The following is a 22247-nucleotide window of genomic DNA, read 5'->3' as shown; positions in this document are numbered from 1 at the left end:
TTATGTACAAACGAACAGTATTTTATTTGGCATCAAATTAGAAACAAAATACGTACTATGGAACATTTCGATCAAAATATTTTGTTTAACCTTTTTATGTATTTTTTTTTTTTTGTAAATGTTTTCTAATGATTAATTTCACTGATTTAAGTTAATAACAAAATATCGGACCTAGGCCAACAAGTTAGATTGATCATTTTCTCGTTGATGGTCAAGTGATTCCTCTATTGACCTACCGACACCATATGCCCTTTGTGATTTATCTCCTTATTTGAACACTTCTCGGCGTAAAACGGTAGAAGTAATCTTGTATGTTTGATTTATTTTATACGCATTGGTATTATTATTCTGAAGAGTTCTACCATCTTCCTTTTCCAAGATTTCGATGATATGATGTAACATTACAACTAAGTTCTTTTGACAGAGATTAGAAATATACTAGAAAATAAATTAATAAAAACTGTGACTATTGGAATCATTAATATTAAGGTATTTAAAACGTTACAAATGTCAATGATGATAATATTTTCCTTTGTTTGTTAATTTTAAGATAAAATATTAAATACTGTATTTTGTATTATGGTGTATTAAGATTTCATCAAGAAGTAGCATATATATGCCCATATAATCTACTTTGAAATTTTAAATATATAACACAAAGAGGATTTATGCTAAAAAAGGAATGGAGTTGTGTGTGCACTCTTCACTCCATTATTAGAAAGTCTTATGAATAAGAAAAAGAGAAAGAAAAAAAATCTCAATTGAGAGATTTTCTCTTTACAAATGCAACTCTCCACCTTTCTCGTGTATTATTTTTTAATCTAAATTTTATTTCTTTTTTTTTGTACTTGTGGCAAAAAAAAAAAAAAAGGCTAAAGGAACTAGATTATGCAACTTTAAGAGTAGGTGAACCATTGTGAAGTAGTCTTCCACGGCCTTTGTGGTAGGTATCGATCTGTAGGCTAGAAGGATATTGCGGATGCTTCTATAAATCTGATGGAATAAAGACATAACCATGTGATGACTCACTCCTTTCTTTTCATAAGAAGAAAATCGTAGTTAGCATAGTACGAATGTACGATGTTTCAAATTTTGTGGAAACTCTTGGAGTTTTTGACAATAACCATGTGCTGAGTGTTGACCAATCTGCAAACATGCAAGGAGACTGACCAAACCAAAGCATAATCATGCTATGTGCCAAATTTCCTCTGAGAAGGTAAAATGTAATAGCTGAAGCTTGCAATCCCTAAGGTTGAAAGCTTCCTTTCTAGCAGAACAAGAAAGCCAGGTGTGTTATCTCACGAATTACTTGATCTCTCTTCAATCTTCAGATGTATTTAATTACAGGCCCCAACTATATCCTTTGGGGGCCCTGCAGGATCCTCATATATCTGACAAGTTTTCTACCCAAGATTATTTGGTATCATTTCAGACCCTAGCTAAATAAAAAACATCATACGTACAGTATACAGTAGTTACTAATTATGAATAATCTTACTATTGCACAAATACCATATACTATTAAAATTTAATTTTGTTGATTGGAAATATTTGTGCAAGTCTGTTTTAATTAATTATATTCAGATATGCATATAATGCATTGAACGTGTATAAAATCACTATAAATTCTAGTGATTAAACATTCATGAAAGGCCAAGTGCAAACTCTGAAGTGTTACTGTTGAAACTTGAAACTGTCGACAGTCGTATGTCGCTTCTTGGTTAGATCAGATGTATACTAGTTTATTTGAATTATTCTCTACGAGTCACGTCTGACTGCACATGGACCTGAATGCTACAATATTTGTTTGTTCCCTTAGCCAAGGAAATCATACTGTCATATACACCTCTATACTCACGTGGTTCTGAAATGATGAACTATTATGATGTGCATGATGCCACACCTATTGATGACGTCGATATTCTACGTAACCTAACGCAGGTTCCATGCCCTTATCCTTTTTGGTTACATTATTATTTGCTAAATATAAATTATACTACCAGTTGTCTTTCGCATCTTATTATAAGAAAAGCAAAATTGACATATTGTTTCCGAAGTAATAGTACTGGTCGATCTGGACGAACTACTAGATCAAGTTGAAACTTGAAAGTATATTAATACAAATCGTTTCCTATATATATAAATAATGCCAGATGAAAAGTAAAAGTCAACTACTGTCTATCCTTTCTATCTAATTTTTGATTAGTGAGATGGAGCACATGTTTATTTTTGTTTGTCGGATTCTTAATCCTTATCATAAACCATTATTTTATTATGCTTATGTAATAAACAGTGGCGGATCTAGCCAAAGTTTAGATCAGGTGCAAAAGGTGCAAAAATTAATTAGTTTTAGAGGGGGTTTGAACACCTCACCTCATTAATTATGTGGTGCATTCATTACCACTGCACCACTTATACCAACAATATTTATACTAAATCAAACAACTTTTATATTTCATCTGGTGCAGTTGCACCCCCTCCAACCTATGTGGGTTCATCCCGGTAATAAACATAAGGAATGTTTAATATAAGAGGCATTCTCAAAAATGCCCCTTTTTCCATATCTCTTTTTAAAAATACCCCTTCATGTTGACCATTTTTAAAACTACCCCTCTTTATATACAAAATGACCAAATTACCCTTTTTGAGTGACAGCAAGAATGTACAGTCATCAAAATCGAAAATATTTTTCCGCCAAAAAAAAAATTTTCCCGCCAAAATCGAAAACTTTTCCCGCCAAAAATATTGAAATTTATACCTTTTAAAAACCTTGTAAATGCTTTTAAAAAACTTTTAAAAGCGTTTACAAGGTTTTTAAAAGGTTTTTAAACACATTGTAAACGCTTTTAAAAACCTTGTAAATGCTTTTAAAAAGCTTGTAAATGCTTTAAAAGGTTTTTAAACACCTTGTAAACGCTTTTAAAAACTTTTTAAAAGCATTTAAAAGGTGTTTAAAAACCTTTTAAAAATTTTATAAAAACTTTTACAAGGTTTTTAAAAACATTGTAAAAGGGTTTAGAAGGTGTTTAAAAACCTTTTAAAAATCCTTTTAAAAACCATTTGAAAACCTTTTAAAAACCTTTTAAAAACCTTTTAAAACCTTTTAAAAACCTTTTAAAAATCTTGTAAAAGCGTTTACAAGTTGTTTAAAAAACCTTTTAAAACTCTTTAAAAAATCTTGTAAAAGCCTTTACAAGGTGTTTATAAGGCTTTTATAAGGTAGAAACCTTATAAAACCTTTTAAAAACCTTGTAAATTTTTTTTGGCGGGAAAAATTTTGGCGGGAAAATTTTTTTTTTCGAAATTTTTTATCAAAAGTTTTTTGACAAAAAAATTTTTGGCGGGAAAATTTTTTTGAAAATTTTTTGGCGGGAAAATATGTCAAGAATTTTTTGGCGGGAAAATTTTGTTTTTCTTTTTATTGAATAAAATAATTTTCATCTAAGGGTAAAATGGTCATTAAAAATTAAAAGAGGGCATAAATAATAATGGCCAGAAAAGAGGGTATTTTTGAAAAGGGGTATATCAAAAGGGGCATTTTTAACAAATTCTCTTAATATAATTGATATGAATATGTAGATAATTGATAATTGGCACACTTGTTATAAAATAATTAAAAAAATTAAAAATGGTTTTCAATCACACACATTTTGTTTAAGATAATGTAATTACTTTTCTATTATTATAAAATCAAAATTTAAATAAGAGGAATTTCTCAAAATACCACAATTTAAGGTTTTTTCCAAAAATACCATACTTAAGTTTTTTTTTTTTCAAATATACCACAAATTTTTATTTTTCAAAAATACCACAACCAAAAATATTGATTTTTTATTGTGTATGTTTTTTTGGGTTTGGGTTTAAAAAATTAAATTTACGGTATAGTTTTTAAGAGTATGATTTAGTGTTTATGATTTAGGGGTTAGTTTTTGATATAAAAATTTAGTTCAATTTTGTAATATTTCTAGAGAAAAAAATTCATTTTGGTGGTATTTATTGAAATTGACCTTAAAATAATCTGTTCATTATATAATTTGTTTAGTATCAAACGCATATTAAAATTTTAGTAGAGAATAATTAATAAAAACTAGAACATAAAAAATGAAGAAAACGAAACAGTAAACCATTGTTAGTTGAATAAATTTTCTAGCATTGCAAGCCTTTTAACAAAAAAAAAAAAAGTTCTTGCACTTTGCAAAGTGGGGGGAAAAAAGTAATTTCAACCCGAACAATTTCTAAAGTGTATTTTCATACCTAAACAACAAGACAATGTATTTTTCAACTTGAACCATTAACAAAATTCAAAAAAACTACCTGAACTTTTATTAATGGTGTCAAAATCAGCATTGACTAATTTAACCATTAATCAACTATTAAAAATAATGACATAGACGCTGACGGTGTATGTTTAGAACGCTGACAAGGCATATTATAATTATGGAAATTACCCTTGACAAAATTAATATTACCTTCTTAACCAAATAATATTATTTGGGTAAAAAAATTAAATATGAGGTTGGTACACTATTTTAAAATAAATTTATGTCATTACAAAGAACTGTAACTCGCAATTACATTGGTGGATTTTTAATTTTCTTATTTAGTTCAATGATTATGTCCATAGAACTATTTAGTTCAATTACATTATTTAGTTCTATGATTATTTAGTTTAATTACATTATTTAGTTCAATGGTGAGGTGTATGCAGAAACTGAATTGGACCATTCATTCTTTTCAATGCGAGTTGATCATGAACACTTTGATCTTGCTTTCAAGATGTTTGCTGATATGTCCATAATCTTGTCTTTAACTTGAAAGTGATTGAAAAGGAGCTAATAACTATCAATTCATGTATTTTAACTCGTCCAATAAATTCATTTTTTTGACATTTTTAATTTGTTATAATATTTATATCATTTATTTTCAGAATCTGAATTACACAAGTACAAAGATTTGGGTCGCTATGATCAACTTTTTTGCTATACAACTTCAGAAGTCCACCCTTTTCATAGATTTACCTAAGGGAATGAGGATTCCCTTACCCGTTCTGGAGGTGACCTTCGATCTAGTTTGGAGAAGCTATTCAATGATTGTTACATAGCTTCAAACATGAAGCTTGTAATAATTTCTCCTGATGGTAATGTATTCATATTTCATATTTGTTTTCTCATTTAACCATTAGTCAACTGTCAAAAATAATGACGTAGACGCTGACGGTGCATAATTAGAACGCTGACAAGGCATGGTATAATTATAGAAATTATCTTTGACAAAATTAATATTATCTTTTTAACCAAATACTATTATTTGGGTAAAAGAAAATTTTAAATATCTTTTAAATCATGAAATAAATAATTTTATAAATCTATTACAAAGTTCAATGAATATTTATAATTTACAGCTCTTATAAATTATTACATCATTGATTTTTAAACAAAATAACATTATTTGGATAAAAAAATTACAAAAAAAGCTTTTCTTAACACACAAAATCAATGATTTATCAACCTATTGCATAGTTAATTTTAAAAACATTTCTTAATCAAAACACATAGTCAATGGTTTTTTTTTTTGTCAACAACTTTATCGGTAAGCTTAAATAAGCCAATGTGAAGGAACATTGTTTACATACTGCTTTTGTTAATAATTTCTGATAAGTTTGATACCATTTATAAACTAATTAAGAAATATTCTTTTGATTTTTCTTCAAAAAATCATTGATGTAATAAATAATAAAAGTCGTAATTAAAACATTTTTTTTTTAAATTAAATGCAATATGTTAAAAAATCATCGATTAATTTTTTTTTTAAATATTTTGTGAAATTTTTACGCAAATAACATTATTTAGTTTAAAAATATTAATTTTGTTAAGAGTATTTTTTGTAATTATAATATTTACGTAGTGCCTCGACAGCGTCAAGTCATGCATCGTGAGCGTCCACATTGTGCCACATTAGCATTTTTACAGTTGACTAATGTTTAAATTAGTCAATACGGATTTTGACACTACTAATAAGAGTTTATGTAGTTTATTTGAACTTTATTAATGATTCACGTTAAAAAAATACACTGTCTTATTGTATAGGTAGAAAAAATATACCTTCTAAATTGTTGGGGTTGAAATATACCCTTTTCCTTTGCGAAGTGTCCACAGTCCACTAATAAATATCTCACAAGTTCCATAACCAACCGTACCAAGTGGATCCAGTTTTCCCAAATTTACTAATTTTGGTAATACCTTCCTGGCCCTATATTTTTAACATGGCATGCATGAGTTTCACAAAAAAGAGAGAAAAAAATGTCCTAAATCCTCATGAAAACTATGACATCGTATCGGATATAGCCCAAATTCTACTTTCCTCCTAGATATCTTTCTATAAATGCTTCCTAACCTATATATCCCAAAATTATAGTTTTCATCTATTTCCCCTATATATTTAGATCTTATCAATTTATAGAGTAAACCCGATATAAAACCAATCATATCAAATGCGAAACCAAAATTAAAACCCGAGTACCCGACTAATGTTAGAAAAACCCTACCAAAGATAATACATCTATAACCCATTAAAAACCCAAATCCTCATATCAAAACCTCATATATAATGAAACGACCGCACCTAGATTCCCTATCCTCACACGAAACACACGGGAACAATCTCACCGGAACCCCGTAATTCCGGCAAGAAAACCGGTGTCAACCGCTCCTTACAAAAACTTCTACAAATACTAACTAGATCCAACTAACTCTTATTCTGCAACTATGAACAGCAATCATACAATGTACTTGAGCTCCACAAGCATCTTACATTCGTAGACTTTGATTCCTCCTCCAACTGACCACTTTGTGAACCACTTGAACAAGCCACTTCAACATGTATTCCAAACACCACCTCATCTGAGTCGCACAACCAACCACCCCTAGCGACCGAGTAACAAGAGAGGTGGACTAGAATACTTTATTCTGTCCAGCCACGGAAATACTTTTCCGATGAACCCTTCGATTTACCATCTTAGCTTGAACCCCGCACTGCTGAGGTATAACTTGGTTCTCCAACCACCATGACCTAATACCATAAGCCATAAAAGCTCCTGCAAGGTTCCAGCTCGTACCGAGCTTGTTGGCTCACTCGACAATACAATTTACAACAGTATAAACTATACAAAACCTTCATTTTATCGTTCGAATAAAACAAAAACTAATCCTAATCGTTCAATTCGCAGTTCTACCGTTGGATATGGAGCCAATACTATCAAGAGTTTCTCCACCAAAATTTCGTCCTGATCAGGCTAGTTTTTGACCTCCAAACGTCGCCTAGAAAGAACCATCTCGGAATAGTTTCTAGGGTTTATACTTATCCCAGATTTCACAGTTTCCAGCAATTACTTGGCCAGGAAGCAACGCAAACTCTTCGTGGTTAACTCCAAATGAAGTTGTCTCTTCTTATTTGGAATCTTGGCTTGATGGATATTACCTCAGTATCATCATCTTACCGGAACAATGTCGGATATGCCGGAAAGCCTCCAAAGTCGGCTTCTCCACACTGCATTTATCTCCAAGCTTCTTCCACTTTCCTTCTCCTCTTCACCTCTGTCCACTCGGGCTTTGTTCTTTCACCACTAATGAAGCTTCCCACAGCCACAAAATGACCAACCAGATCCATAAGAGGCTTTCCCACCTCTATCACGTCTCTCTCTCTCATCTCCGCACATCTCGTTCTCTCTCATCGCCTCTCCTCACGGGTTGCACGTTTCCCTTCCGCCTATCCCTTGTCCGATAAGAACAGACCCAACCACGATACAGAAACGCTGGCTCTAAGACTCGAACACAATTACGACATCGGTGACTCAACCCATATAACGATGCCTCACTCTCCCTTTTATATAAGAACAACGTAAACAACACAACCGTACGACAACCACAAATGGAGAAGGAGATGTTTACATGTATACATATACATGGCTCACTCCTCTCCTCCTTACACCACCTCGACCACAACCAGCCGTTTTTCTCTCACACCACCACCAAACTCTCTCTCTCGCCACTACCGAACTATCGCCACAACCACAACGACTCGATCCCTTTTACCTTCCGTTCGTGGCTGCGACCTCGGGGTGAAAGAAGGAGAAGAAATAAGCGTCCTTCAGAAACCTAGCCTCTTGGTTCAATTTAACCAAACCAAGATTTAACTAAACAATAACTAATTAAACCATTCTTTTGGTTTAATTAATAAATTGACCAACTTAATAAACCAAATGAAATTAACCGATTTAATTCTGAATAATTCAAATCTTTTATTTTATCGGAACACGGGCGTTACATATAAGAAGAGTTCGAAGTAGGTTGTTGAGTGTCCATAACATTCGTTATGCTTTGTCATTTTGTTGAGACGTGTAGGAGCATGAGAAACGAAAACTGGTAGAAGTGGCAGAAAAGTGATCATGGAAGTGTCGATTATCATATTCCCGGCCATTGTCACATTGAAGAAAAGAGATGCCACGATGAAACTGCGACCAAACAAGCGCCGAGAAGTGAAGATATCGGCTGAAAACATTATTTTTGCGCTTGATAGGATACACCCACACAAAGTGACTGTAATCATCAAGAAAGATGAGATAGTATTTGATACCACTTATGCTTTGAAACATGAGATGTCCATAAATCTGAGTGAACTAACTCAAAAGGTTGTGAGACAAAGAAAGTTGAATTATAAAACGGTAAACGAACATGTTTTCCTAGTTGACACGCATGACACAATGTTGTCAAGTCGGTCTTAGTAAAAGAAATAAAACCTGAGGAAGTAAGATACTGAAGAGTCGAGGAGCCAGTGTGACCAAGGCGACGATGCCATAAGGTTCCCATTGATGCATGAATTGAAAAAGCTTGGGCAGATTGAGTCGGTGGCATAATGGTTTACATCGAACCATCATTGTTGCAGCGGAGTAGCTTCGTCCGAGTCTGAAGATCCTTAGCAAAAAATCCAAATGGATCAAATTCAACAGAAAAAGTTATCGGTGACAAAACGGCGAACGGAGATGAGGTTTTTGATAATGGATAGGCTCACGAGGACGTTAATTATGTAAATGGAGAGGGTGAGAGGACGTAGGTAGGGAGGTGGATCCGGTATGGGTGACAGGGGTAGAGGATCTATTACCAACCATAATAGAGGGAACAATGCTTTTATTAAAAAGGGAACATAGCGTACCCGGTTGAGTGGCAATATGATTAGTCGCCCTGGAGTCCATCACCCAAGGATTGCAAGATGGATCCTTCAGAGTCATAGTGTTGAACGCATGTTGGAGAGTGGAAAGCATTGGCATGGTTCCCATCGGCTGCACCGGATAAGCGGACTGGGCGTAGTGAGCTTCACCATGCGGTCGAGAATGAGGGTAGGAGCCAGGAGAACCACAAGGAGCAGCATACACCGGAGGGTAGGCCTGATGGTAGGATGGAGGTGCGAAAAAGGATGGGGCTCCGTACGGTGGCTGAAACAACCATGGGGTTGATTATAGCCCCACAGAGGAGGATAGCTGAATCACGTTGGTATGTCACACAAAATGTAGTGATTAGATTTTATTAACACCTCGAATTTTTCAGACGCCAAATATTTACGTGTTTGTACTTATGTTTACATTTGTAATTTACGGGATAAATTATCATTATGTTGAACACTGTACAAGTTACCGAACAGTATAAGTCGAATTAATTCGTTCGAACTGAATGAAAGGTAGCCAAACAAGTGATGTCGAGCAAATGTTTGTATGAGCATTAATGGTGGTGACGTGTACTATTTGTGTCACCGTAATTGAGGCCAGAAAGGTAGCCAAACCCGCACAGATTTCCAAGTTTATCCTCTCTCTCGACCTAATTGGGCCAGGCTTTCTTAGAGACAAAGCACATGTATGTGATGATCTTTTCAATGATTTTCTCCCACTAAGGTTTAGAATTTAGAAAGAATTTTTTTGGTAAACTACTTTAATGCCTTTTCTCCCACCTCGTACCAGACTCTCGATCACCTCGTATATCTGACTGAGATCATGGCGTCACTATTGATGACGTAGATATTCTACGTAAAGTAATCCCGTTTCCATGTCATTATCAGCTTGGCCGCCTCAGTTGATTTATTAGCATTACATGTTATAATATATTTTCTTTTGCTAATTATATATAACAAGATAACACATGCCTTTCACATTTTCTTATACGATTATAAAAAATTGAAATTGTTGAATCAGGGAAAACTGCAAAAAAAGTTTGAAGAACTTACGATGTAAGGTGCCATTCATCTCATGCGAAATCCTGCCATAATATAACCTTCCAAGTACATATAACTGTATATTTAAGGAAACAAACGACATGACGACAAAAAAAAGGAAACACACGACATGCATATATAGTTGGTAACTTGGTGCATATTTCAATTTAAATAGGTTGTATTGTGGGGGTTGATGTCACATGAGTAATGGAATTCTTGGATTTTGTATTGGTGAAGGGTAGACTTCCAAATACATATAACAACACTAGGCGAATTTACAATTGTAAAAATAGGTGGACAAAATTATTAAGATGATAACGTGATTTTTTCATAATAAGAAATGTTATACCTTTATGTTAAATTGTTAATATTCTATTTTTAACGTGACTTGCGTGCTAGCTGTCTTGTTGATAAACTATAGAAGTCTTTACATAATGGTCTTTTAATAATCATTTTATTTTTCTTTAAATGTGAACTAAACCGTTTCATATTTGCTCGTCAGCAAAAGAAAGTAAAAAAGAACTAGAGAGCCATCACATCCAAAAAAGAAAAAAACAGTATAGAGAGCCATGAATCCTCCCAACCAACCCACTGGAGGTACCATGACTATCTCAGTGGCAGAAAAAGATAGCACTTGTTGCATCATACAAATTGAGAAACCTGTGAAACATCTTAAGGAATCAGCGGGTGGTCAATCTTGTTGCATCTTCAGAATCCCTCACACTCTCGTTGAGGCCAATGAAACAGCTTACAAACCCAAGATTTTGTCTATAGGCCCATACCACCATTTGGATGGTAAAGATGGTGGAAATCATCTTCAGATGATCCAGGAGCACAAACAACGATATCTTAATATATTTTTATCCAAGACAAAACAAAAAGAAGTGTATTTGACCCACTTGCGCGAAGTGGTCCTGGGGCTAGAAGAGAAGATCAGAGGTTCCTACTCTGAGGAACTGGATTTTAGTTCAGAAGAGTTGGTCGATATGATGGTTCTTGACGGTTGTTTCATCCTCACGTTGTTCCTGGTGATTTCAAACAAGAGTTGGCGTGAGGATTATCCTGATGACCCGATTTTCATGTTCCGGTGGATTCTACCAACTCTTCGAAGTGATCTCCTCCTCCTTGAAAACCAGGTCCCCCTATTCCTTCTTCAAGCTCTCTTTTCGACATCAAACTTGTTTCCTTCCACTTCCACTACTAGCTTAAACACTATCATCTTTAGATTCTTTGGTTATCGAATAATAAGGTCAAACCAGTTTTGGAGGGACAGAAAGGATCTTGATGCAAAGCATCTTCTAGATCTCATTCGTAAAACTTTCATACCCAAGAAATCTCAAGAACCGAAACAAAGCTGGACCAATATATTTAACGTCTTTACATTCCTCAATATAATAAGTCCTTCCAAAAGTAAAGTTCAAAAAGAGACAAAACCACCACCAAGACCAACAGAAACACTACCACTGCCAACAGAAACACTACCACCACCGCCACCACCACCAACACTAACAAAACCATCAACAAAACTACATCGACCAAAGCCTCGCCCTTTTCTCAAGCTGGTTGTCTCAGCAAAAAAACTTCGACTCCGAGGAATAAAATTCATGCCAAAGGAGAGTGAGACACCGCTTGACATAACTCTCGACGAGAGTGGTGTACTTGAAATACCGCTACTAACATTTGATGACTTTTTCAGCTCTCTTTTAATCAACTGTGTGGCTTTTGAGCAGTTCAATTTATATTGCACAACCGAAATGACCAGCTATGTTACTTTCATGGGCTGCCTCATAAACACTGCTGAAGATGCAACGTTCTTAAGCGAGAAGGGGATCATAGAGAACTATTTTGGAACGGGAGAAGAAGTATCATTGTTCTTCAAGAACACAGGCAAAGACATTGCCTTTTCCATATCCAGTAGTTACTTGTCAGATGTGTTTGAGGGAATCAACGACTATACTGCACGAGGTTACCATGTACATTGGGCAGGAATCAAGTACACATATTTCAAAAGTCCGTGGACATTTCTATCATCTCTTGCTGCTTTGGTACTTCTTCTACTTACCATTTTCCAAGCTTTCTTCGCAGCCTACCCGTATTTTCATCCTCGAAAGTGATTACACCTTTGGCTCTGGCTCCCACCAAACGTTGCACCTTTGGCTTCGTCTTCTACGTGAAGCTTTCATCCTACCTTTGTTTACATATTTCTTATCGCTGTTTTCTGTTATAAACTATGAGCATTTGTATTCGACTTCAGTAGGTTTTTTTTTAAAAAAAAAAAATTTAATGTTAAATTATATTCAAAAGAAAAATAGCTTTGTTACATCAAGTGCATCATATAGTAGAAAAGTTTTTTAAACAGAATCGTAGAAGAAAAAAAACTGAAGATCTTAAACTCTTGTGCCAAACCATAGTTGTAACCCATCGTCCGATCACCCATAAGGAATCAGGAAAATATAAATGTTTTTTTCCAGAAATAAACTATAAATGGAAAAATACATATTTTCAATTCACTATTGGAAATTAAATAATGAGAAGAGTCTTGGAAACAATTGTGTCTATTCGAATCTTTTAAACTCAATATATATGCTCTTCTCTAGATGTATAAACCAATTGGTTTAATGATTAATCAAAATAATTTAAAATTCAATATTTTTTAATGTACATCAAAAACTCCATTAATCTAACTAAACAGTTCTGGAATAACTATAATAATGTAGAACTTTTAGTCAATTTTAAGTATCAATTTCTAATATGAAACAACAATCAGCTTTGGATGGATTATATTGTGAGTTTTTTTATCCAACAATTTTAAATGATAATAGTAATGATTTCTATGTAGGTTGCATACAACGTCATTTGGATGTTGTGTTAACAATACTATAAAGTTTTAAAATGAAAAGACATCCTCAAACAATATGGTTTCGTGTTGAATAGAAGTTTTTTTATGATTCTCGGTTATACCTCTTCATAATTATTTTTAATTTACATTACTAAAATAAAGTTAAATAATTTGTTACAACTTTTTAATGGAAACACTGCAATATTAGGTGTATTTAAGGAATTATTATTAGAGAATTTGTTAAAAATGCCCCTTTTGATATACCTCTTTTCAAAAATACCTTCTTTTCTAGCCATTTTTATTTTTGCCCTCTTTTAATTTTTAATGACCATTTTATCCTTAAATGAAAATTATTTTATTCAATAAAAAGAAAAACAAAATTTTCCCGCCAAAAAATTTCCGACATATTTTCCCGCAAAAATTTTTCGAAAAAATTTTCCCGCCAAAAATTTTTCGAAAAAATTTTCCCGCCAAAATTTTTTTTGTCAAAAGATAAAAAATTTTGACAAAAAAATTTTCCCGCCAAAATTTTTCTCGCCAAAAAAAATTTACAAGGTTTTTAAAAGGTTTTATAAGGTTTTTAAAATTTACACCTTGTAAAGGCTTTTAAAGAGTTTTAAAAGGTTTTTTAAACAATTTGTAAACGCTTTTACAAGATTTTTAAAATGTTTTAAAAGGTTTTTAAAAGGTTTTCAAATGGTTTTTAAAAAGATTTTTAAAAACCTTTTAAAAGCATTTACAAGGTTTTTAAAAGCGTTTACAATGTGCTTAAAAACCTTGTAAATGCTTTTAAACGCTTTTAAAAAACTTTTAAAAGTGTTTACAAGGTTTTTAAAAGGTATAAATTTTAATATTTTTGGCGGGAAAAATTTTCGATTTTGGCGGGAAATTTTCGATTTTGGCGGGAATTTTTTTTTTTCGATTTTGGCGGGAAAAAAAAAANAAAACTTACAAGGTTTTTAAAAGGTTTTATAAGGTTTCTACCTTATAAAAGCCTTATAAACACCTTGTAAAGGCTTTTACAAGATTTTTTAAAGAGTTTTACAAGGTTTTTTAAACAACTTGTAAACGCTTTTACAAGATTTTTAAAAGGTTTTAAAAAGTTTTCAAATGGTTTTTAAAAAGATTTTTAAAATGTTTTTAAACACCTTGTAAATACTTTTAAAAAGTTTTTAAAAGTGTTTTTAAAAACGTTTACAAGGTGTTTAAAAACCTTTTAAAAGCATTTACAAGCTTTTTAAAAGCATTTACAAGCTTTTTAAAAGCGTTTACAATGTGCTTAAAAACCTTGTAAACACTTTTAAAAGGTATAAATTTTAATATTTTTGGCGGGAAAAATTTTCGATTTTGGCGGGAAATTTTTTTTTTTCGGGAAAAATTTTCGATTTTGGCGGGAAAAAAAAATGTTGGCGGGAAAATATTTTTGATTTTGATGACTGTACATTCTTGCTGTCACTCAAAAAAGGGTAATTTGGTCATTTTGTATATAAAAAGGGGTAATTTTAAAAATGATCAACATGAAGGGGTATTTTTAAAAAGGGGTATGGAAAAAAAGGCATTTTGAGAATGCCCCTTATTATTACAACTTTTAGTATATTTGATGAATCATTACAACCTTTCAATATATAATAACAATATATAAATAAATATTTCTTACGATTACGTAATCGGATTACGTACTCTCGGTAGTAACTCTATATAAATTTCTCCGCTAACTCAATTACTAAAACAGAACTAAATAAATTATTGCAATCGTCTGATTGAACCATTACTATTTGACAAACCATTTAAGTTGAATCATTACTATTTGACAAACCATTAAAACTTTTAGTTTATTTTATATCATGTTGCAATTTATAGTTTGTTTAATGAACACTTGTAACATTTTGTATATTTGATGGACCATTGCAAATTTTACTTTAATTAATACATTAACTATAACAATTTCTGGTATATATAATATATGGTAATATTAGCAAATAACACAATTAGCCAATGAGCCCATGCTTTTTGTGGAGTAAAAAGATATAATTAGAAAGAGTGAAAGATTTGGTGATCAAGAAAAAAAATAAAATAATTAATTATGAAATTTTTTAAAATAGCATGTAATATTTATACTTTTAACATCCGTGTTCCGGGATTATATTTTGAATTGTTTTGAATAAATCAAAGGAGTGGATTTTAATTAATTTTGGTTTAATTATCGGTTTAATTAAATCCTGATTTAATCTAATTAAACCAAAAGCCCTAATTTTTTTTTTAAAGTGTCGCCTCCTTTTTATTGGTGGAGTGTCAACGTTGGGAGTCTCATAGAAAGAGAGAGAGCCTTGGTCGATTTGGTGTGAAAGAGAAAGAGAAAGGGATAAAAAAAAACTTTATCTTAGAGAGAAGGAGAAAGAGCATAATCGTTAGGGTTTGGGAGGAAACAGTTTCTACATATCAAATCATCGTCAAAGGTAACGAAATTTGATAGAGTTATTCCCAAGTATTTCATCGTCATTATCCTTTTTACAGAAGTGGATTTGGATTTAAACTCGATGAGTTGTTGGCAGTTTTGTGAGACACGTTTTCTTAGACACGAACTGAGACCAGCGGGAATTGTAAGTACTATCGTGGGCTTGTATGTTATCCGATCGGCACGAGATTTTGTGGAAAGATTTGGGACGTCTAGGGATAGCTTTTCACTGGAGGGATTTGATAGTTAACTGTTGGTTTTTATTTTAAGGCTTCGTCTTTGAGACTGTTATTTTTTGATGTTTCTGTTCAGTTTGTTCAAGGTTGCTTTTGGTTGTGTGACTTTGTAAGACGTTTCTGGACTGTTGCAGACGCAAGGAGAATTTCTTCTGGTTATTTTTTTTGTTAGAATCAGCTTGATAATGTGAGTGCGGGACCATGAACTTATCTAAGCAATTGTGTTGTATGACTTGTTTTGTGTTTCTGTTGTGTGACTTTGTTCTGTTCTTTTTTGATGTTTCTGTTCAGTTTGTTCAAGGTTGCTTTTGGTTGTGTGACTTTGTAAGACGTTTCTGGACTGTTGCAGATGCAAGGAGAGTTTCTTCTGGTTATTTTTTTTGTTAGAATCAGCTTGATAATGTGAGTGTGGGACCATGAGCTTATCTAAGCAATTGTGTTGTATGACTTCTTTTGTGTGATGATGTGTAGGTGTGGTGAATGTGTTATTGGATGTTCTATTCAATGACTGGTTTGTTATGTTTTATTTGTGGTTGTACTCCTGATTTGCTTGTGTGTATAGCTCGTAGATGGGAGCATCGACTCACTGAGTATTTCTGGTAATACTCACGCATCTCATTGTGTTTGTGGTGCAGGTAATGCATGTGTAGCGTAGAATCATGGCGATGAGGAGGAGAATGATCTAGGGTCTCGATTGTTGTGTTGTGTTTTTGTTATTTTGTTGTTGCTGGTTTATATTGGTTTTAATTGATATGATATTTATATTAAATTGGAGTTGGTTTGATAGGTATTCTGCTGTGTATGTTGGGTTGTTGTTGGTTTATTGGTTGGGTTATAATTAAATATTATGGGGTATTGATAAGTATTGGAGTCCCAAACTTGTAAAGAACATATAGATATAAAAATACATCTTTATTAATGAGATATCGGAATACAAATTTAAGAGAACTTACGGATCCTCTCCCTCCCCCTTACAAGTTGATCCAGAATCTAGATGCCCTCTCTCATCCCCCCCCCCCCCCCCCCNAACATCTATTCAACAATTGGTTAAAGCAAGGTTGAGAGTACAACTAGAAATATTTAAAAATATCACTGGAATAGAAGAAGGTCTCACAATGTTCTCATGGTCTTGGATATTATTGATAAGCTTTCCATGATACAAGAAAAAGTCTGATAGATATTAGATATCCAAACTTATAAGGAACCAATTGATATGAAAATACTTCTTTATTAATGAGATATCGAAATACAAGACTTGAGAGAACTTACGGATTCTCACTCTCCCCCTTACAAATTGATCCAAAATCTAGATACCTCTCTCATCCTCCTCACCTCCTACTTTATACTACTCTTGTCTTATTCTCCTAAGAGCCGTTGGAACCCAATACAATGGACAAGCCAGCTCATACTAATGACTCATTACCTTAACTAAGGTTACTTTATTCTTCACCATGGTGAACAGTACCCAGGCTGGCAGTCGTAGTCTGATCCACTCAGTCAACCTGAGACACCTCATACCTTCTAGGTCCTTCCTCACTTGTTGGATCCATCTTCGGCTTTGAGCCTTCTGCGATACTGGTACAATATTGGCGGGTGCCTTGCCTCATACGTATCAATACCCTCACCTTCAACTGCAACCTTGTCCTCAAGGTTGAACTTTGGAAACTGACCCTTAATAGTGGAAAACCACTCCCAAGAACTTTCATAATCAGGCAGCCCCTTCCATTTGATGAGCACTTCTGACTGTTCTGTAACAGGGTTCTTGCGAGTTCCCGCAACTGCTTATGGTTCTGCATGGATGAATCCGTCTTTGGTTATTTGAGCTGGAATCGAGGTGGATATTGGTAATTCTCCTACTGCTTGCTTCAACTGAGATATGTGAAAGGTGGGGTGTATCTTGGCTTCCGCTGGGAGCTTCAAACAGTAAGCTACTTCTCCTATCTTAGCTTCCACTGGGTAAGGTCCATAGTAACAAGCTGCCAGTTTCTCATTAACTCGTCTTGCCAGAGAACGACGCCGGTAAGGTCTCATTTTCAAGTAGACATGTTCCCCCACTTCAAACTCTACCTCTTTCCTGTGTTCGTCAGCTCTTTTTTTCATTTGTTGTTGAGCCTTGTGCAATTGGGCCTTGATTAATGTCAAAACCGCATCCCTCTCCTTCATAAGCTTCTCCAGATCAGCATTAACCATAGACCAATTATCATATTTGATCACCGAGGGAGGTTTCCCACCATACACTGCCTGATAGGGAGTCATTCCAATGGCTGAGTAGAACGAAGTGTTATAAAAATACTCTGCCCAGGTCAGATATTGAGCCCACATACGAGGTTGCGCCCCTGCAAAACAACGCAAGTAGGTCTCCAAGCTTCTATTCGTCACCTCCGTATGTCTGTCGGTTTGGGGTGGTAGGCCGTGCTGAAGCATAGCTTGGTTCCTGCCAGTTTGAACAGATCCTTCCAAATCAAAATGGTGAATATCTTATCTCTATCGAATACAATGGACCGAGGAAACCCGTGTAGCTTGATAATCTCTTGAACGAATAGAGTGGCCACGTTTGTTGTTGTAAATGGATGCTTCAGCCTCAGGAAATGAGCATACTTAGACAATCAGTCTACTACCACTAGTACGGCGTTATTTCCTCCTGACTTTGGTAGTCCCTCGAAAAAGTCCATTGACAGGTCTTCCCATATCTTCCCTGGTACTGGCAGTGGTTGTAGGAGTCCTCTGGGAGCCAAGGTTGAGTATTTGTACCTCTGGCAGAATTGACAAGCTGCAACGTACTGCCTGATATCTTGCATCATTCCCTGCCAATAGAACATGTCTCCAATCCGTTTCTGTGTTTTGAGCACTCCTCCATGTCCACCCATCTTTCCATCCTGAAACTCCTTCAAGATCAACCCGATACATGCAGAAGTCTTTGGAATCACCAGCTTCCCATGTCTCAACAAACGTCCATTGACAAGTGAAAAATCCAGGTGAGATTTTGTATCCTTGACGAGGTCTTGGATAATCCCCTGAAGCTCCTAGTCTTTGTCAACCTCGGAACAGATCTCTTCCAACTGGATAGCTGCAGGAACTGAAAGGGCAAACAGTGTTGGTACCACCTCTTTGCGAGGCAAGGCATCAGCGGCTTTGTTCTCCATGCCGGGTTTGTATTGGATGTCAAAGTCGAATCCCCGCAGTTTGGTGAGCCACCGTTGATAGTCCATGGTAATTTCCCTTTGCTCCAGTAGGAACTTAAGGCTCTTTTGATCCGTTCGTACTACAAACTTCCTTCCCAACATGTAGTGTCTCCTCTTTTGGATGGCAAACACAATGGCCATTAGTTCTCTCTCGTATATCGACTTGAGACGTTGCCGGTCTGTCAACAAGTGGCTATAATAGGCTATTGGCTTCTCCTTCTACATCAACACCGCTCCCAAACCGATTCCCGAAGCATCTGACTCTACCACAAACACCTCAGAAAAGTCAGGCAATGCCAACACCGGAACTGTCACCATTGCGGCCTTGAGCTTGGTGAATGCCTCCCTTGCCTTATCAGACCAAACAAACTTGTCCTTCCTGAGCATTTCTGTAAAGGGATGGGCAATATCTCAATACCCCAGCACAAATTTGCGGTAGTATCTCGTCAATCCCAAAAAACCTCGAAGAGCCTTGATGTTAACAGGTTCCTCCCACTCAGTCATGGCTTTGATCTTGTTTGGATCCGCAGCTACGCCTTCTGGTGATATTATGTGGCCCAGATATTCTATTTGCTGACTTCCGAACTGGCATTTTTTTGGTTTCCATTTCGAAATACTGCTCCACGCGTTGAACCCAAACCTCCGCGTTTTCTCCATCAAACAACAGAATCTCGATCTTTCGCGTCAAAGGATAACTTTTTCTGGTACGTCACTCTTCGCTTCTTGCATCACGGGTGTCGGCGTTTGACTGGGTGTGAAGAGGCGATGTACCACGTCGGTTGTGTTGGCGTTGACATCAGAAGGTTGTGTGTCTCCCTCTATTACCTATGAACGTCGTTCCTCACCAAAGAGACGTTTCTGGATGATCTCTAAGGCGTCCAACTTTCCCATCTGCTTCTCCATGACTTCCAGCTTTTCCATTTGTTTCCTCATTTCCTTGACCTTGGTTTCCAGTTCTAAGATTTTGCTGACATCGCGTTGAAGGTGTTCGACTGCCTTCTCTAGCTCCTCCATTTTTTTGGCATGACTTGTTGCACTCCCAAGATTGAACAGCTCTGATACCAATTTGATAAGTATTAGAGTCCCAAACTTGTAAAGAACATATAGATATGAAAATACTTCTTTATTAATGTGATATCAGAATACATATTTGAGAGAACTTACGGATCCTCTCCCTCCTCCTTACAAGTTGATCCAGAATCTAGATGCCCTCTCTCATCCCCCCCCCTCACCTCCTACTTTATACTACTCTTTTCTTATTCTCCTAAGAGCCGTCGGAACCCAATACAATGGACAAGCAAGCTCATACTAATGACTCATTACCTTAACTAAGGTTCTTTATTCTTAAGCACGGTGAATAGTACCCAAGCTGGCAGTCATAGTCTGATCCACTCAGTCAACCTGAGAGACCTCATACCTTCTAGGTCCTTCCTCACTTGTTGGATCCATCTTGAACCTTGAGCCTTCTGCAATACTGGTACAATATTGGCGGGTGTCTTGCCTCATACATATCAGGTATTTAATTATATTATTATTATTGAAAAAAGGGTCGGGTTGTTTCAATATTTCACATGTTATATTAAACTAAATAGCGTTTTAAAAAATAGCGTGTTATATGAGAAAGTAACATGTTAAAAAGAGAAGTTTTCTAATATTGTTTGTAATTTGAAGAAATAACATGTTTTAAAATAAAATAGCAGAAGTTCCAAGGTGAATAGGCATGAGAGAAGAGAGAGTGAGAAAATTTTTAAAGTAAGTGAGCATGAGGGAAGAGAGAGAAGAGAGAAAAAGAGTAAGAGAAAAAGGAGAAAGAGAGAGAAAGAGTTTGTTATAGGGAATTTAGTGGAAAATACCACATTTCATAAAAGACTTTTCTAAACTACTATAATAACATCTTTCCAAAACTATCATAAATTAAGTTTTGTCACATATAAAAAGAAAAAATTATCCCTACAGAAAGAGATAGATGTAAAGAGACAAAACTGTCTTTGCGACGTGGGACCAATGATGAAACATTAATTATAGACCAAAGGATAAACAAACATGGTGGACAATGATTACAGTAAAACCTCTATAAATTAATATTCTATAAATTAATAAACACTATAAATTAATAAATTTTGTTAGTCCCAAGTCGGGACAGTGTAAAAAATAACAAAACTCGATAAGATAATAAGATAATAATTTTTTTGAAATTCCCATGTAAAATATGGTCCCAATAATATCATAAATTAATAATCATGTAAATTTATATATATATATATATATATTCTGATATAGTAAAGTATGTTTCTCTTAAACTTCATATCTACAAAACAATTGTTATGTTGTATCTTCAAACTATAATGATATAAAATATTCTATAACATTTCATAAAACAGCTAAAAGTTTTTAAAGTTTTTAATTTCTAAATATGCATCATTTACATTTTGATATTTGATAGACTATAATAATATGATAATTGATATTCTTATTCATAAATTTGAATATTTATGTCATGTGTATAAGTGAATTTGTCTATAATTTTGTAATTCATTGTCAATAATATTTTTTAATTATGTCAAATTCAATTCCAATACCATAAAATTTACAACATCCAAAATTTTAATCTTATTTTGCAAAAATTGTCTCAATTCACAATTTTTTAAAAAATTAAACAATTAAAAATATACCTATAAGTTAGTAATTATTATTTTACATAATTATTAATTTATAAATAAATTAATATCACTATAAATTAATAAAATGTCTTGGTCCCAATATTATTAATTTATAGAGGTTTTACTGTATTGTCCATCAAATTTACTAATTTTTTTTGTTTAAAATTTTGAATGGGGTGGTAGATTCTGGCGCAGTGTCTCTATTCAGCGGGCGTGGTTATTGGCAAGATCTCGGCTGAAAAGGAGAGGGCGAAGTCATGATTCGAGTTATCCGCCAACATAATTTAAGTAACTTGTCCATAAGTATTAGTAAAATAAAATGTCCACAAATGCAAGTAAAAAAATCATAGTCTAAATGATCTAGGTGGGTAGTTTGTCCAGGAACATTGAATTTGGTACTTGTTTACAACAAGAATTTAGGAAAAAAATATTGACAGCTATGACAAGATTTCAAATGATGGACAAAACTATAACAGTAGACAAGAAATACGGTGGATCAAAAATGTAATATTGTGGACCAATTTAATACTGTAGACAAAAAAAATATCCAAAAAATAATTTTTGACTTGTCTACAAACAAATGTAATAGAATATGAAATCTGAAGACGAATGTAATTG

The 22247-nt window shown here is 34.2% G+C and overlaps 1 protein-coding gene across 1 annotated transcript; it reads left to right on the top strand.

Annotated features, from left to right (window-relative positions):
- LOC104770599 (UPF0481 protein At3g47200-like) lies at positions 10769 to 12548 on the top strand. The gene has a single exon (XM_010495048.2). It carries the CDS (start codon positions 10827 to 10829, stop codon positions 12369 to 12371), a length of 1545 nt encoding a protein of 514 aa, XP_010493350.1. The 5' UTR covers positions 10769 to 10826; the 3' UTR covers positions 12372 to 12548.

Source organism: Camelina sativa, chromosome 20 (assembly GCF_000633955.1).
Source record: "Camelina sativa cultivar DH55 chromosome 20, Cs, whole genome shotgun sequence".
In the NCBI taxonomy this organism is placed as follows: domain Eukaryota; kingdom Viridiplantae; phylum Streptophyta; class Magnoliopsida; order Brassicales; family Brassicaceae; genus Camelina; species Camelina sativa.
The sequence above is the reverse complement of the archived record's forward strand: the minus strand, read 5'-3'. Positions and strand labels throughout refer to the sequence as shown.

Coding starts and splice junctions, on each gene's coding strand:
- LOC104770599 (XM_010495048.2), top strand. CDS start 10,827: ATGAATCCTCCCAACCAACCCACTGGAGGTACCATGACTATCTCAGTG.